This window comes from Canis aureus, chromosome 25 (assembly GCF_053574225.1).
Source record: "Canis aureus isolate CA01 chromosome 25, VMU_Caureus_v.1.0, whole genome shotgun sequence".
In the NCBI taxonomy this organism is placed as follows: Eukaryota; Metazoa; Chordata; class Mammalia; order Carnivora; family Canidae; genus Canis; species Canis aureus.
In genome coordinates this window covers 35,608,094-35,625,331 of record NC_135635.1, presented here as the reverse complement: position 1 = coordinate 35,625,331, position 17,238 = coordinate 35,608,094, and the positions used below count along the sequence as shown (strand labels likewise).

Here is a 17,238-nt window from a genome sequence, read left to right as displayed (position 1 = left end):
TACAATTTTAAAGAATTAGAGTTACATACTCCAAAGACACACCTCTGTCTCTGTCTCTTACATCCATGTTCTAAATGTCAAAACTGATTACAATTCCCTCTGTCTTGCTTTCTTTTTCTGAGTCTTCTTGGTGAAAGGCTGACAGTGCTTCAGGGAAGTCAGATGAAGCATGGTGAAAACTCTGTTTTAAGTACTTATTGTCACCATCATAACCTTTACAGTGAATATTCTCCAAGCTGTTTTCCTGTGGGTGGTGTGTGGGAAGAAGAAATTGCAGGATAGAGAAGCTGATTGAGCCACCGAGTTGTCTTGTTGAAAAGAGAAATATCCTAAAATGTAGTCAAGATAATTATGGAAGATTTTAGTGATGTTCAATACCAAAGCTACAACCAATGTAAGTGTATGTGGTGAAGGTGAAACAGGTCTTCAGGGGCTTCTTCACTAGATTATTCTCCTGGAACATCCATTTCCCCCCACATGGATCTGTGCAGCTGTGAGCAGTCTCCTTGCCTCACAGCACTTGAGTTGCTGCAGGGTCTTCAAAGAAGCTTGCTTTAGCTTGCTGTTTCCTAGAATTAGGATAAATGAATGACCCCAGGGATAGATGGCTGTGGTCATCATACCAAAAATAAACAGCAGTTTGTTTTCTGGCAGAATGAAACATGATATTTCTATGGCAATGCCTATAAAATACAAGATAAAGAGGATGATAAAAGATACCAAAATTTTCATTGCTTTCACATGTGCTTCTGTACTGGGGTCTCGGAGTCCAGTGACATTCAATTGCATGCGCCTGTTGTGTCTCCAAAGGGAAACGATTAGCAAGAAACATGTAATCAGGCATAGAGTAAAGAGAAGAATGACTCCTAGGTTGAGTAAAATCTGCTTAGTAAAGAATTCACTTTTCTGCATGTTGAGCTGCCAGGTTGTATTTCTACTCTTCATTCTATTATCATTAATAATCTTCACAATTTGTGGAAAAGTAAATAACCATGAAATAAACAAGGATCCCATCAGAAGGGGAAGAACGCTATTGATTCTACCCTTCAGCCAGAGAAAAATGTGGTGGGAAAAATTTGCTATCTTCAGGAAATAGAAGATGCTGAGGCTGGTGGCAAACCAGATACTTGATTGATTGATAATTACCCATAGGTAACTAATATAATCAATTAAGTTACCAGAGGAATACATATCTGGAGAGAATATCTTTATAAATCCATCTGTAATTATTATCAATATCAGACAAATTCTGGAAGTAGCTAAGCCAGTGAGAATAAAGCCAACCATAGAAAACTTTTTGTTCTTCACACAGTCAATACAATTGACAAGTCCAATAAATCCATTCCCTAAAACTCCCAGTATTGATTCACTAACAGCTATAAAAATGAGGAGGCCTTCCAGTATGCTTAGCATATCTGCCAATTCCTAATACTGGTTCTGTTACATCTATTTTAGATTACCTGCTGCAGAATGAGACAAAGGTTGGCTGCTTGGTAGAAGAATTATTTTCTTCTCTTTCATACATAAAAACTTAAAAGTGCCCTAATAATGCCTTGTGATGGGATCTGAAATGTCTTCATGGAGACCACCTCAGTTACATCTATCAAACTTAGCTAGTCTGGAGAACGTGTGTCCAGACTGAATGCCTACATGCAATTTGTTAAGATGCAAATGAAGGTTTCTGTTTCATGGATTTCACTTGTCCTCCTGAGACTATTTTGCATTTGTTAACCTGACTTGTGGAGTAGGAGTGCAAAGGAAACAAAACATAACAGAAACAAAAATTGGACTTCATCTTTTTAAATGTCAACTATAACATCATCATTTATGTTGTATTTATGACAGTTTAAATATACATAAAGGAAAAATAGTTTAAGAGGTGACAAATGAATTTAGCCATTGTAGACATTTACTGTAAATAATTAAAGGCATAAAAATACATATTCACCATTTTCCTGATAATTTGGGCAAAGTACATTTCAAGTCTCAATATAAAGAGGACAATAGATTATGACTCAATTATATAGAAACAGAGAAAAATTGCCACTTTGTGTTAGAGATGTACTGATCGAGTAGGCATAAAATCAGTAAGGACATAGTTGGAACTCAACAACACCAATCAACAGGATATAATTGACATATATGAACTGCTTCATCCAATAACAGCAGATTATACATTTTTCTCAAGCTCACTTGGAACGTTTATAAACATAGACCACCTTCTGGGCCACAGAGGACACCTTAACAAATGTAAAGAATAGAAATCCTACAATATCTTCTTTCAGATCAGAATGAAATTAATAATCAATAACAAAGAAACTGGAAAATCCCCAAATACAGGGAGATTAAACAACACATTTCTAGCGGTGTCTGGGTGGCTCAGTCGGTTAAGCGTCTGCCTCTGGCTCAGGTCAGGATCCCAGATCCTGGGACTGAGCTCTTTGTAGGGCTCCCTGCTCCACGGAGAGTCTGCTTCTCCCTCTCCTTCCACCCCTTTCGCTCATGTGTGCGCTCCCTCTCTCTCTCAGATAAATAAGTAAAATCTTTAACAAAATAAAAAACAAATAGCACATTTCTAAATAACATGCAGGTCAAAGAAACTATCTCAAGAGAAATTTAAAACTTTGAACTACAGAAAAATGAAAACACAACTTATCAAAATCTGGGGGGTGCAGGGAAAGCAGTGCTTAGAGGGAAATATATAGCATTGAATGCATGTACTAGAAAAGAAAAAAGATCTAAAATCAATTATCTAAGGCTCCACCTTAGGAAACTAGAAATAAGAAGAGCAAATTCAATCCAATAAGCAGAAGAAAGGAAACAATAAGAATTTGAGCAGAAAACAATGAAATTGAAAATAGGAAATCAATGGACAAAATCAAGATGAAATACTACTTCTTTGAAAGGTCAATAAAACTAATAAGCTTCTTAGGTTAACAAAGAAGAAAAAGAGGACACAAATTACTAAAATCAGAAATGAAAGGGAACATCACTACTAATCCCATATATTTTTTTAAGATTTTATTCACTTATTCATAAGAGACACAGAGAGGGATAGAGGCAGAGACACGGGCAGAGGGAGAAGCAGGCTCCCTGCAGGGAGCTCCATGCAGGACTGGATCCCAGGACCCTGGGATCACGCCCTGAGCGGAAGGCAGACGCTCAACTGCTGAGGCACCTAGGCGTCCCTAGTCCCATATTTTTGATAAAAATCAAATCTGAAGAGTAGAGAATTTGTTTTTAGTTAGCGTTGCTACAAGTTCTGATTTGATTTTCATATGAATGAGTACCCGCAGTTAAGACATATAGATTCAAACTCATACACACATTCTGTTATATATATTAATATATTAATATATAATAATTAATAATATAATAAAATAATATAATTAATTAATAATATATATTAAAGATTTATTTATTTACTCATGAGAGACACAGAGAGAGGTAGAGACACAGGCAGAGGGAGAAGCAGGCTCCATGCAGGGAGCCCAAGGTGGGACTCAATCCCGGGACTCCAGGATCATCCCCTGACCTGAAGGCAGATGCCCAACCGCTGAGCCACCCAGGCATTCCCTAGATATATTTTTTTAATTAAATATGAGCTACCAGGAAAAATCTCCAAGGCAGTTTATCTTCATTTGACACATTTGATATGAGAACAATTATTCTATCGACAAATATTTATAACTGCTCTGACATTATCAGCTGCTATATGGGGATGCTTTTAGTGCCAGGGCAAACTCATTCTGAGAGCAGTTTTAACGTGTGGAGAGGGTTTGTTTTCCATAACACCACCAAGAAACTCTCCAGACATCAAGAGTTCTACAATTCAACTCAGTCTCACACTATTTACTGGGAGATGTCAGATTCCACACACAGAGTAAGGGCTTAATCTTATATGACTGCCCTCCTCCACCCCCACTTCAGATGCCAGTCACTAATCCCGGCTGTTACCTGTGCCTCTGAGCTAACTATAAGTCAGAAAGGTTTCCACAACCTCCTCCTTGGGTATGATTAATTTACTAGAGAAGCCCACAGAACTCAAAGAAACATTTTATTTACTATACTACCAATTTATTATAAAATGCTTTGACTCAGAAACAGCTAGATGGAAGGTAGGCATCAGGCAAGTATGTGGAAAGGGTGCAGAGCTTCTGGGACCTCTCCAAGAGTGCCACTGTCCCCACACCTTTAGGTGTGCACCAAATACTGAATCCTGTCTTTTTCAGATACAGAATAGTGATTAACACATGGGAGTGCTTCTTACATTATTTGAAAAGGTAAAATTTATTAGGTAATACATTAAACTGGTTTTTTTTTCAATTGCTAATTGAGAACATTACTACATTCAAGTGAATTCAGACATACTTGCTTTGGTTAGATGCTCAAATTCTTTGATAAAATATGAAATGTAGTATACTACTATGACTATATATTTTTTCTATTAAGTGCATGTGAGAAGAGGAGCATATAAGACAATTATTTCATTCAGTTTTCTTATAAAAAGGTTGGAAAATAAAAATATAGTTGCTTAAGTCTGTATAAGGAAACACTAGATATGCAAAACAAAAGTAATTATTTCTGGAGTTGGATTGATTTCAATTTGGGTTTATTTGAATTTATACTGAAGATGCACTTCCAAAAAAATAAAAATACTGTAATATTGTAATTTAAAATAAATATGTATTTTTATCTTCTATCCATGTTTCCAGGCTCTCAGTTCCCCAAACCCTCAGAATTTCCCAAGTGATAGAACAGTGAAAGCATATTTCATTATAATACATAGTCTCTTGTCCTCAGTTCCTAAAATTTTTTAGAGCCATAAAGATGAAATGAATGTCCTATTATTCATAACAAGCCCCTTTCAACCACAACTGAGTTTATGTTAAGGAGGCAACATTTAGAAAGCCTGTAAGGAAGGATAGGGGCTGATTTCAGGAGAATCAACCAGAATTAGAGAGTTCAGACTTTCAGTCCCATTTTCTGATTTCCAGGGAAGGGGGACTGGAGATGGAGGTGGAGTCAATCACCAATGATCAATCATTTAATCAATCATGTCTATGTAGTAAAGCATCCATAAAACACCAAAGGGATGGAGTTTGGAGAGCTTCCATCTAGTGAACCAGAATGCTTCCCTGTGCCACAGTACCAAGTCCCAAATTCCACAAGGACGGAAGCTCCTTTGTTCAGGAACTCATTCTGTATATCTCTCGATCTGACTTTTTATTTTTATCCTTTAATATCCTTTGTAATAAACTGGTAACCTAGTGAGTAAACTGGTTTCCTGAGTTCCGGTGAGCCATTGTAGCAGATTAATAGACCCTAAAAGGGGATTGTGGGAACCCCTGATTTATAACCTATTCAGTCAAAGAATAAGTAACAACCTGGGCCTGAGATTGGCATCTGATTGGCAGTCTTATGGCACTGAGCCCTTAATCCATGGTACCTGATGCTGTCTCTGAGTAGAGAGTGTCAGAACCGAATGAATTAGTTGGCGGTATAGGAAACCTTTCCCCACACCATACAAACAGGAATTGGGTGTTAGAATCAGCAATACATATGCACAAGATTATTCATAGCAGCAGTGTTTATAATTGTAAAATATTGGAACCAAACAAATATAAACATAACTTCGTTCAATCCATTCTGACACATTCATACAATGGAGTACTATGAAGCTATGAAAAATTATAAGAAATAATTTTATAAATAGATGAAGCAATTTCTTATATATTATTAAATAAAAAAGAAAGTTTAAATTATCACTTGTATAAGAATTATGAAAAATGTAATATGTACATTATTATTTTTTTTTCTTTTTTTAAAAAAAATTTCATTTTAGGTAAGCTCCATGCCACACGTAGGGCTTAAGCTCACAGCCCTGAGATCAAGAGTCACATGCTCTACTAACTGGGATAGCCAGGTGCCCCATATTTGTTTATTTTTTCAAAAATGCAAATAATGAGGAAGAAACCAGAAATAAGTGAAATTGATTACCGATAGGGAGCAATTCAAAATGAGATGGAAATTATGGGAAGGAGATGACACTATTATCATATGCTTTTTGTATAGTTTTGAGTCTTGATGTTAATGAATAAAAGAAGGGCTGAAGAAAAAATCTAAAGCAAAATGCAATTAAAACATAGTCCTTATTTTTTCAAATTAATAATATAACCAATGCTGAAGGGAAAAAAGGAGAACCAGCCAAAATAACTTTTGAACAGTATTTTGATTATTATATGTCCTCATATAGGCGCATATGAACTATAAGAAGTATTGAAGTGTAGTTAGTACTTTCTTTTTTTTTCTTTCCTCCTCTATTTTTCTATATATAAGTGGTATGTGTTACTAATCTGAAACTATTTTCAGTGTATTTTAGGATTGAACAAATGAGTATATATATATATATATATATTTTTTTTTTTAATGGGAGCCATGTTTTTCACTGTGAAAGATAAGATTTATAACATGGAAAGAAGATAGGATTTATAAAATGGAAAGACTAGTCTGTAGTTTTTAATTGGAATTACAGATACCAGGGTAGATTTATCATATGTATATACATCTACATAGAAAGATAGACACAGAGAATAATAGTTAAGTGTGTATGTGTATATAAGCAACTCTTGGTTTTTAAATACACTTCCCCAATAAAAAAATCAGGGCTCCTTGGAGAAATAGTGGATCCAGGGCAGGATTAGAAAAAAATACAAAACAAGCCTAAAATATTTTGTTATGCAACAATGTAGGAAATGCTAAAAGCATTGTGGGGACATGTCAAAAGGACACAGGAATCAACTTGAAGTGATTCTTACTTGACAAATCTAGACCCTTGTAGGCATTAAAATAAATCATGATAGTAATAGATAATAATCCATTGAATAGAATATGAATCTGCATGTCGATGCTGACATAAATTTAAAAATGAGTAAATAAATGAGTAACTTCAAGTAAGTATTCTTTGTCAGGCAAAATAAGTGTTTACTTCTACTTGTTTATTAAGAGTGTATGTCAGAGTACCTGGCCAGCTCAGTGTGGAGAGCATGCAACCCTTGATCTCAGAGTCATGAGTTCAAGCCCCATGTTGGGTGTAGTTTAAAAAATTAAAATGTAAGTTGAAAATTTTTTAAAGAGTATGTGTCTGAAGATCATCAAATATAATGTTTCCCTTATGTATATTAACAGTATATTTAGAAGATTACTTGTTAAACAACTTGATCCTGGTATATTTTAAGAAATAGAATCTCTTCTTCCTCCCCTCTCTCTCTTTTTCGCTCTCAAAATCTATAATAAAGACTATTAAAAACTCTATAATAAAAAGCCAGTGCTTTGTTTCCTTTTGTATGAGAAGCTCTTAGTTCTCAAGAGACATGCAGGTGCTTCCTAGGGAATAAAATCTTCAACAAAAAATGAAGATTTCTATCAACTGCCATCTTCTTGACTCTTGAGATTTATAGCATATCTGAAATTAATCAGAAATCTTATCATTTTTCTATAATGTCTTTCTCTTGAGAGGATGACTTAAGAAAATGGCAAAGTCTGCATTTTTGTGTACAGTATACTGGTTTATCTATAGTAGTAACATTGTTCTGATTTTTACTGGAGGACTCCTCTTTCTGGGTCAGCTATTCTGGATTTTGAATATATAAATGTGGTAAAAACAATCTAAACACTTTTTCAGACTTTAAGCTTCCCAGGCATAACTTGTAAAACAAATATTTTCAAGAAATTAATTGCTTTATTGGCTTCTTATCATATTTTCCCTCTTTCATATCTACATTTTATGCCAGCAAAAGACTAAGATCTAAACAAAGAATATTTTTTTTCATTTTCTATTTAACTTTTTATCATGAAATTTCAAACATATACAAGGGCAGAGAGCACAAGTCTGATATACACATCACCTACTTTCAGCAGTTACCAACGTGCGACCAATGTACCTTTACCCGTCCCTCTCCCTATGGATTACTTTGATACACATTCCAGATATGATAGCTCCACATCCCTCAGATTGTACACTATGCTATTATAATAATATTTCCACCAGTAGTAACTCTTGATATGAAAGGATTTTAACAACTTCAGTGAATTCTAGACAATTTGATTTCTGCAGTTATGTCAGTAGCAAAAATATTCTCAAATACAGTCTATTCCAAAAGATTATCGAAACATGAATTAAATGGCTAAATCTGTAATTATTCCAGAAACTAGGTGGTTATCTAGAGGAATTAAATAGTGTTAAGTAAAAGCACATTAATGTGATATTAATATCCCTGGGAGACAGTTTATATCCAGATTTATACTGGCCTCTTCTGACCTTTGTGAATGACTTAGTGTTAATGATAGTGATTTTCAGTTGGTCTTTGAATTTTTATTCCCTATTTAACTTTTTTTCTCTGCCATATCTTATACCCACCTGTTCAATTTTTGATTACTCCTGTTTAATTTTTACCAGCATCTCTCTTCTATAGGTCTGTGTGAGTGGAATGTAATTTATACATACATAGGCAGAAATTCTAACAGCTCAGATAGGTGATAGTTCCTCTCTCTATATATATTTTTTGTCTGATTACTGGATTAGAGGTCTATCTAAGTCTAGGAAGAATTTAAATGATACTCAGAGAGATGGTACATATACTAAAGGAAGAATCCAATGAAGCAAGGAAGATTACATAGACCTTTTTAAAAAAGATTTTATTTACTTAAGAGAGAGAGAGACAGAGAGAGAGACAGAAATAGCAACAGAGATGGCATGAGAGGGAGGAGCAACTGAAGAAATCTGCCCCCTGAGCAGGGAGCCTAATGTGGGGCTCGATCCCAGGACCCTGAAATCCTGACCTGAGTCGATGGCAGACGTTTAACTGACTGAGACACCCAGGCATAGACTTCTTGTTGACTTCTCTCATAGGCCTACCTATGTAGCTGAAAGTTTCCTTTCAGAGCATGCTTCAAATGTCAAAGAATCCCCAAGAAGATTCTCCTCATTTGGCTATTTCCAAAAAATCACAACATATGTGTGACCTGAAGGATATAGAATTCCTATGCAACCAAACATCCAAACCAAGCCAGCTTGTTCTGTAGCAAAAAATGCTCCCCCTCCCCCAAAATGTCATGAAAAAGACCTTTTAATGCAGCACAAATAACACAAGAAAGAAAGAATTAGTTTTTATCGCTCTGAAATGGGTCTCCATATTTGGGGTCTCTGGAATCCCTGATGCTCATCAGGGAACCATGGGCTTCATGTGTTTCCACAAAGAAAGGAGCAGCAGAAAAAAAAGAAAATCAAAGAAGGAGAGACAGGAGGGAGGAACCTGTAGAAGTCAAAACCAGGACTCCCCCTGAAGTACCACTTTGACATTCTGACTATTTTAAATAAAAGTCACTTTAGCAACAACCAGTGCAAAAACACTGACTCCTCCATTCACCTGAGAGCAGAAAACTATTCTCTCAAATAAAAAATATCCCCTCTGCACTAAAGTAAAAAAACATCCTCTATCACCAGAGATAAGGACCTTAAAACTGAGAAAGCTGTAGAAACAACCATTTTTACTTTATTTTTACTCACTATTTCAGCCCAAATTCTGCTTAGAATTACTTGCTAATTAAAACTCTCACCTGTTTTTCCTGTCCTGTAAATTCTTCACAAATGTATTGTTTCTTTGTCTAAAATATTTAAAAAATTGCCTGCCTTGGTCATTTGTTTCGGTTTCAAGTTCATTATTGGGTTTCCATGAGCATGTAAAGAAAGTTTGGGTTTTTTCTCCTATTAATCTGTCCCACATAAATCTAATTCTCAGTCCAACTAGACTTTGAGGATAGAAGATTTCTCCCTCCCAGCAGACCCACTAGTAAAGATAATTGTATAATTTAAGTTTTTATTTTTATTCACCTTGAATATCCCAGTTATATTTCTCTCCCTCCTCCCTCCCTCTCTCTCACACTCTTTCTCTCTTTGTTGTTGTTTTTGGAGATGATATAGTAGGCATCAAAACTATATGACAAAGGAAAGATTATCAACAGAGAAGTCACAGATACCAGCAGAAGCATGAAAACTACCTCATTAATTCTCTATTTTATCCAAAGGGCAAGTGAATAGGAGAAATCGGCAGTCTTCGGGGGAATAAAAAGGCAGTGAGACAAGTACCTAATGAAGCTCTCAAGTGGTTGGCCAGTATCTAGATACTAGAATATGGTTCCTTTCCATAGTAACAGGGATTTTCTGATACAACAGCATTGAAAACAAATTGATAATTGTTAGCCACAGTTGACTAATTCTGGCAAAGGCCAGACTAATAAGGATAAAGTCAACCAAACATAATTTCTGATATTTAATCCAGCCAATGCAATTTGTGCATCCAATGAATCCATCCCTTAAAATATCTATTATAAATCTCCCACTTAATACAACCACAAGAACTTTCTCCAGTGTATTCAACATGGCTGCAAGGAGAAAACTCTGATCTGCAGTTTGTTAACTAATCTCTAGATGATTCCTAGATTAGGATATAGATTTTGTTTAGTTATGCAATAGTATTCTACTTTTTTTATTATTATGTCTCTTCTTTTTAGCTATGAGGCCCAGTAATCTGCAATATAATTGTGGAATCACTCTCTTTAACAGCCATTGGACATTTCCATCTAGCTCTGCTAAAGATTTCCAGTCTTGCTCCAGGTGTTAGCTAGAAACTGTAATATCCTATGTAAAGAGGTCGTTGAAAGACCAGATTCTTATTTGCTAATATGTAAATAAAGGCACAGATTACTTCTCACTCTTTTGAATAAAAACTCCTCTCTTCTCTCAAGGAACTGCTTCATTTCATTTGCAAATCTAAATTCTGAAATTAGTACCTTTGTTAAATGACAAAAATTCAACTGAGTAAATTTTAAGATCTCATTGGCTTTATTAATCAATTCATGAATCAAGCAATATTTCATCTACCAAGTAGAAAGGAGTTCCAAAGGGCTACAGAAAAGGAACAAATTTTAAAGGTAGAGAGGGAGTTAAAAAAGGAAATTATTCACAAAGTACCCATTGTTTTAGGTAAGGTCACCCTCCTAAAGGGAATGGAAGGGGCCTATCAATAAATTTCCTAATGCTGACCAGAAAATTTCCATGTTAATTGATTTAAGGTTACATTTCTGGGGGTTAAAACTTCAATTAGGTTACAGATTAAGTCTTGGTTTATTGACTGGGGCCTTTACCTAAGCGACACCACTTTGAACTTGTGATTTTCTTTTTAACACTTCACGCACTGATTTTTACAACATTAAAATATTTCCACATGTAGGTAAAACTAGCAACCTCTGCATCACTGATAACTACATACTCATAGTACAGGTCACTGTACTACAGAGTAACATACAGAGTTTGAAATTTTCAGAAAACTTGGTAAGCAATACGTGAATCTAACCTCAGTATCATAATTTCCAAGGAAATGGTTTTTTGTATTTTGTTTTTCTGTAGTGACATAGGCTGTTCAGGTCACCTGTCAGTAGCATTTTAAACTCTTTTTTAAAATACTAAGTGAAACATAATATCTCAAACTATATATGCCAAAACTGAAATTCTCTTGTTTCTTTAAAATCCTTCTTGGGAGTATCTAGGAATCTTTAATTTTTTAATTCTTGATAGAGTAGAAGGGCAAGGAAAAAAGAAATGTTAGCTAAAGTATGGAAATTTTCCACAGAATATTAAGATTACTGTAACTTGGCAAACACTGCTTAAAAAGGTATAACTAGGGGGTGCCTGGGTGGTACAGTCTGTTAAACTTCCAACTCTTGGTTTCAGCTCAGGTCATGATCTCAAGGTTGTGAGATGGAGCCCCTGATTTGGCTCCATGCTGATTGCAGTCTGCTTAAGACTCTTTCTCTTTCTTGTTCTGCCCCTCCTCTCTCTCTCTCTCTCTCTCAAATAAATAAACAAAATATTTTTTTTTAGTGTAACTATATTTAGGATTAGCTATTGTTCATGTTTCTGTGTAAAATACAAAATACCTGAAAGATATCTGTTCTGATCATTTGAAATTAACCAGAAAAATAGTTTGATTTCTAAATGTTTTAAATGCGGTTGAATCAATAGTAATTAGATGACATTCCAACCCTACTTTTCTGACTTGGTCTTCAAGAAAATTAATAGTAGAAAGATTCAAGTAATGACATAACCAACCTAAGGGAGGAGATCCTGTAAGATCCCATTCTGTGGGTAGGAACATGTAAAGGTAGTCCTGCAAAGAAGATGCTAGTTAGTTAGCTAGTTTGCTAGTTAGATGATGCTTGGGGATAATTGAACATTGACACTTCAGCCTCTCAGAACAAACGAATCTACCATAAATGAGGGCCCACCAACAACCTAGACGTGATCCAAGGAGAGTCTTATCATTGTGTTTGTTGCTAGCAAAATGCATTCAGAGGAGAGATACACAGAGCTTACCCAGATTCACGCCCTAAGGACCAGAGATAAAATAAGAGAATAGGGAATTGATTACACTTCTTTCATTCCCTCTACTTCCTGGTGTACCCAAAATAAATATCTTTCATTTATATTGTCGAGTGTTGAATTAGTCATTCCATGGACCAGGGAGAATTCACAAAGGCTAGTCCTTAATTTCTCAAACAAATCCAGTTTGAGCAACTATAGTTCTGCAACTATAGCCCTAAATCCTTTGCAGGTCATCTATTCATAGAAACCAGAAATCTGTGTCAGCCTGATTTTACTTTTACTCCCTACTAAGCCCAGTTAATTTTATGATCTTAATAGCTTTCAAATCTATCCCCTCATCATCAAATTTAGACCCTCATCATCTGTGAGGGAACTAAGAGAATTGTCTCCTTATATTGTTAATTCTACGTACAATCTTATCCTCTTGTAGCAATTCTTTCCATTAAGTATGTAGAGGTTCTTCTTTAGTGAAAATCCAGTCATTATTTTAAGGATAAATGCATCAATGTTTTCATGCTTTATTCCTGGCACTTATCCCTTTTCTGACTCTTGCAGACATTATTTTAGGTATAATTCCTTCTGGAAAAAATGTCCCTCATCATTTAAACTTGGGTTTGATGCCCTTTTTTTCTTGTCATCCTGTGTCTCTCTAATTACAGCATTTTTTAATCCTTTATTATGACTGCATTCTGGGCTGTAATTTTTTGGAAGGAAAAAAAAATTTTAATGTTTCCCTGTAAAAATCCTGTTAGTAAATGCAAAACCTGACAAATAGTAAACACTTAATAAATATTTGCTGAATTGGAAAAAGCACAATCACAGAAAGTTTTAGAAATATATAAAAATAAAGATTAAAATGCCAATAATGTGTTAATATTTATCCTGATTTTCTTCCAGTATTTTAATATTTAGCTATTCGTTATTTATTATTACACATAGTTATAATCATATCATTTTTGTAATACTGAGGTCTAATTTTTAATTACTACCTTTAGAAGCTAAGGCCTTTTGTAAATTTTGTAAACTCACCACAACAATGAATCTAAGAGCTTCACAAAATTACATCAAAGGCATATAATATTTTTACATCAAGTAATCCCTTATTATGGGGGTACTTTTATCTCTTTCTTTTTCTACTTTATTTTTTCTATTATATACAATATGACAAAAATTATCTAAGTACATGAAAATATTTCTCCATTTAGATGTATCTTCAGTATATGGGATTATGAATTTAAATGTTTATACATTTTTAGGCTTTCTGATGCATATTTTTCAATCCAAATTGTTATCAGCCTATACAAAGTATTACCATTAGTTAATAAAAAAATGTTTAATTTGAAAAGTAGAACATGGCATTTTCCATCATGAAATATCTGTTCATATTCATAACTTGTTTATTTGAGGAACTTTAGTGGTTTCCTTATGTACTTTCACCAATTCTTCTTGTATTGGAGCAATAAGCACATTCCCTGTTTTCTGTTTGAATCAATCAACTTCAGTTGTTATTTGGTTTTTAACTTTAGAAGTTAAAGTAGAAGTTATTAATTTATATTTTAAAATTTGTACCAAATGAAATATTAATCAACAACTATACTCTTCTCCGTCCAGACAAAAAAATCTTTAATATCTCTTTACTTACAAACTTTTATCCCATAATTTCTGCTGTTGCAATAAGTGGTATTAGTACCAGGAATTTAGTACCAGGTAAAGACTATTTTAATTTTCTGTACAAGTTCATCAAGCCGCACAGGCCTTTTAACAACACCTCTCTAAACCAAACTTTTGTTTTTCTCATCTCAGATATAAGACCAAAAATAATATTTAAAATTAGCCAGGAAACTAAAACAGACATAGGAACAGAATCAGTAGAAAAAAGCAAATACCTGAAAGGAAAAAGTAACTATGAAATGTTATGAACAACCTAGAGAAGTCTTATGTAAACTAATTTGTAGGTTATATTCTTAGAAAGAAATACATTATATTTTAGAGAACTCTGTAAGTTCACTGCGAGTCCAGTCAAAATCCCAACAATGTATTTTATGAGATTTGAGAAGTTGATTCTGAAAATCCCCTAGAAGAGTAAAAGATGCAGAAAAGCTAAGAAATTGAAAAAGAAGAACAAGACGCCACAAACTGGCAGACTGATCTGACAGTGACTATTTAAAAAATAGAGTTGAACATAATTATGAGGAACATATACACAAGTTCATCACAATTAGCTCTACTACCAATGTCTTCACACATTCATAGTCGTTCCTGGTCCCTGTTAACATTGGACTTTGCTACCTCTGCATAAAAGTACATTACTTAAAACAGTTTGTTGGTCATCCATTCCATTTAAATTCCCTACCTCACAAAATATGAAATTAAAATATGAATTTGATTAAAGATATAAGTGTACAAAAACATGTATACAAACAAAAAAACTAATAAAAACAAAAAATGGGGAAATGTTTTTTAAAAATTGAATATGAAAGTCTTTTTTTTTTTAAAGACTTTATTTATTCATGAGAGACATAGAGAGAGAGGCAGAGGCATAGACAGAGAGAGAAGTAGGCTCCTTGCAGGAAGCCATATGTGGGACTTGATCCCCAGACCCGGGATCATAATCTGAGCCGAAGGCAGAAGCTCAACCACTTGAGCCACCCAGGTGCCCCAATGAAAGTCTTTCTAAGACTTCAGTTCAAAATCCCAGAACTGGGGAGATGAGTGGGGGATGAGTGAAATAGATTAAAGGGACTAAAAGTACACTTATGATTTGAACACTGAATAAGGTACAGAAATAATGAATCATTATATTGTATGCCTGAAACTAATATAACATTGTATGTTAATTATACTTAATTAAAAAGCAGAGAAAAAAAGAATAAAATCTCAGAGCTGTAAAAGAAGCAAAAAATTTAGCACATATAATAGTAAAATAATTCTATGAAAAATAATACCATATGTAAAACTTTTAAAAAGAAATAATTTATTGGAAAATATTGCAAAATTTGTAAACACACAAAGAGATAATATTCATAATTCATAAAGAGATCTAATGAGTTAACAAGAAAAATTCAAATAGTCCTATAAAAAAAGGGATAAAGTTCATGACAAGACAAATGACTAAATTTTTTGTTTTGTTTTGGTTTTTGTTTTGTTTTGTTGTCTTTTTTGTAAATATTTTTTTACTGGTGTTCAACTTGCCAACATATAGAATAGCACCCAGTGCTCATCCCATCAAGTGCCCCCCTCAGTGCCCATCACCCAGTCACCCACTCACCCCACCCCCCACCCACCTCCCCTTCCCCCACCCCTAGTTCGTTTCCCAGAGTTAGGAGTCTCTCATGTTCTGTCTCCCTTTCTGATATTTCCCACTCATATTTTCTCCTTTCCCCTTTATTCCCTGTCACTATTTTTTATATTCCCCAAATGAATGAGACCATATAATGTTTGTCCTTCTCCGATTGACTTATTTCACTCAGCATAATAACCTCCAGTTCCATCCACATTGAAGCAAATGGTGGGTATTTGTCATTTCTAATGGCTGAGTAATATTCACAAATGACTAAATTAAGAAAAAATAGTACGGTACATCAGGTTCTTTCAAGGTGTAAAGGATGCTGTGTTTCCAAAAACAAACAGCCTATTTACCATAAGGAAATTCTGCATAGACATTTCTCCACTACTTTGTCCAACCTAATTACCAGATTCAGTGTTTCTTAACCATGATGCTCTAGTTTTTGGGCAACTGGTGACTTTCACTTGAACTGAGAAAATTGACTTTAGTTCCCTAAAGTCAATATGCCTCTACCTACTAAGGCATATTCTAGATTCAGATCATAAAATCAAATATCTACAAGTGTTGGATGGGAGCACAAAGGTGTAGTGTATTTGCGAACAGTAGACCACTGAAGGTTGTAAATGAAAAATTAGAGATACAATAGTTAAAATTATAAAACAGTATGTAGGTCAAGACAGAAAACAAAACCAAAAAAAGAAACAAACAAACAATGACAATAAAAACCACATACATGGGCTAAATCTTGCCCTACTGACTTCACCTGCACATATAGATATTAAAAATTAATATCGAAGAAAATCAAAACAACAAAAGAGAAACACTAAATTGAACAAACAAAAGAACTAATATTTAAGAAAATGGAGGTAATGCAGAGGACATAAAATACTAAGTCAATGAAGTACAATTGGTGGATCCAGAGGAATTTGATAGGCTTTCATAAGTATACATCAATAATATCCTATGGTAAAATGGCAAACAGAATGCTTGGGAATTAAAATCACATCTGTTTCTTTAACCATCAGTTTAGTTGTGCTGGATTAGAGAATAGAATCTTCAGAATATCAAATTAATGAACTGGAATTTCCAGCCTAATAATCTATGTAAAATGTTTCAGAAGAAATAAGAAATAAAAATTCAGACAGAATAATGAAGAGATCCATAAATAATAATATAAATATAAATGTCAGCATATTGTTATTTAAAAATAGAAAAGATAAAGAAGAAATAATTTAATAATGGGAAAAAATGTTCTGCCAAATAAAACTCTGGATTGAAAGGGTATTCCAAGCGCTAAACTGAGGACATGCTTGAGGTTTTAATAGAATGGTTTAATACTACTCATCATTATAGTAATAACAAAAATTTTAAAAGCAAACTCCTAAACACCTAGATATATCTTGGAGAAATTTATAAATTGCAACAATAAAGATCAGTGCTTCAAACTTCCAGAAAGAAGTGGGTCTGCCCACTAAAATATTGCTTAATCCACATAACTCAGGCAAAATGT

General features: G+C 34.2%; 1 protein-coding gene across 1 annotated transcript; it reads right to left on the bottom strand.

Annotated features, from left to right (window-relative positions):
- Window positions 1–441: 441 nt before the first annotated feature.
- LOC144297666 (taste receptor type 2 member 10-like) lies at window positions 442–1,413 on the bottom strand. The gene has a single exon (XM_077871870.1). The coding sequence runs from the start codon at window positions 1,411–1,413 to the stop codon at window positions 442–444; it is 972 nt and encodes a 323-aa protein (XP_077727996.1).
- Between the last annotated feature and the right edge of the window lie 15,825 nt (window positions 1,414–17,238).

Bases quoted from the DNA above. Each gene is read 5' to 3' on its own strand.
- LOC144297666 (XM_077871870.1), bottom strand. From the start codon at position 1,413: ATGCTAAGCATACTGGAAGGCCTCCTCATTTTTATAGCTGTTAGTGAA.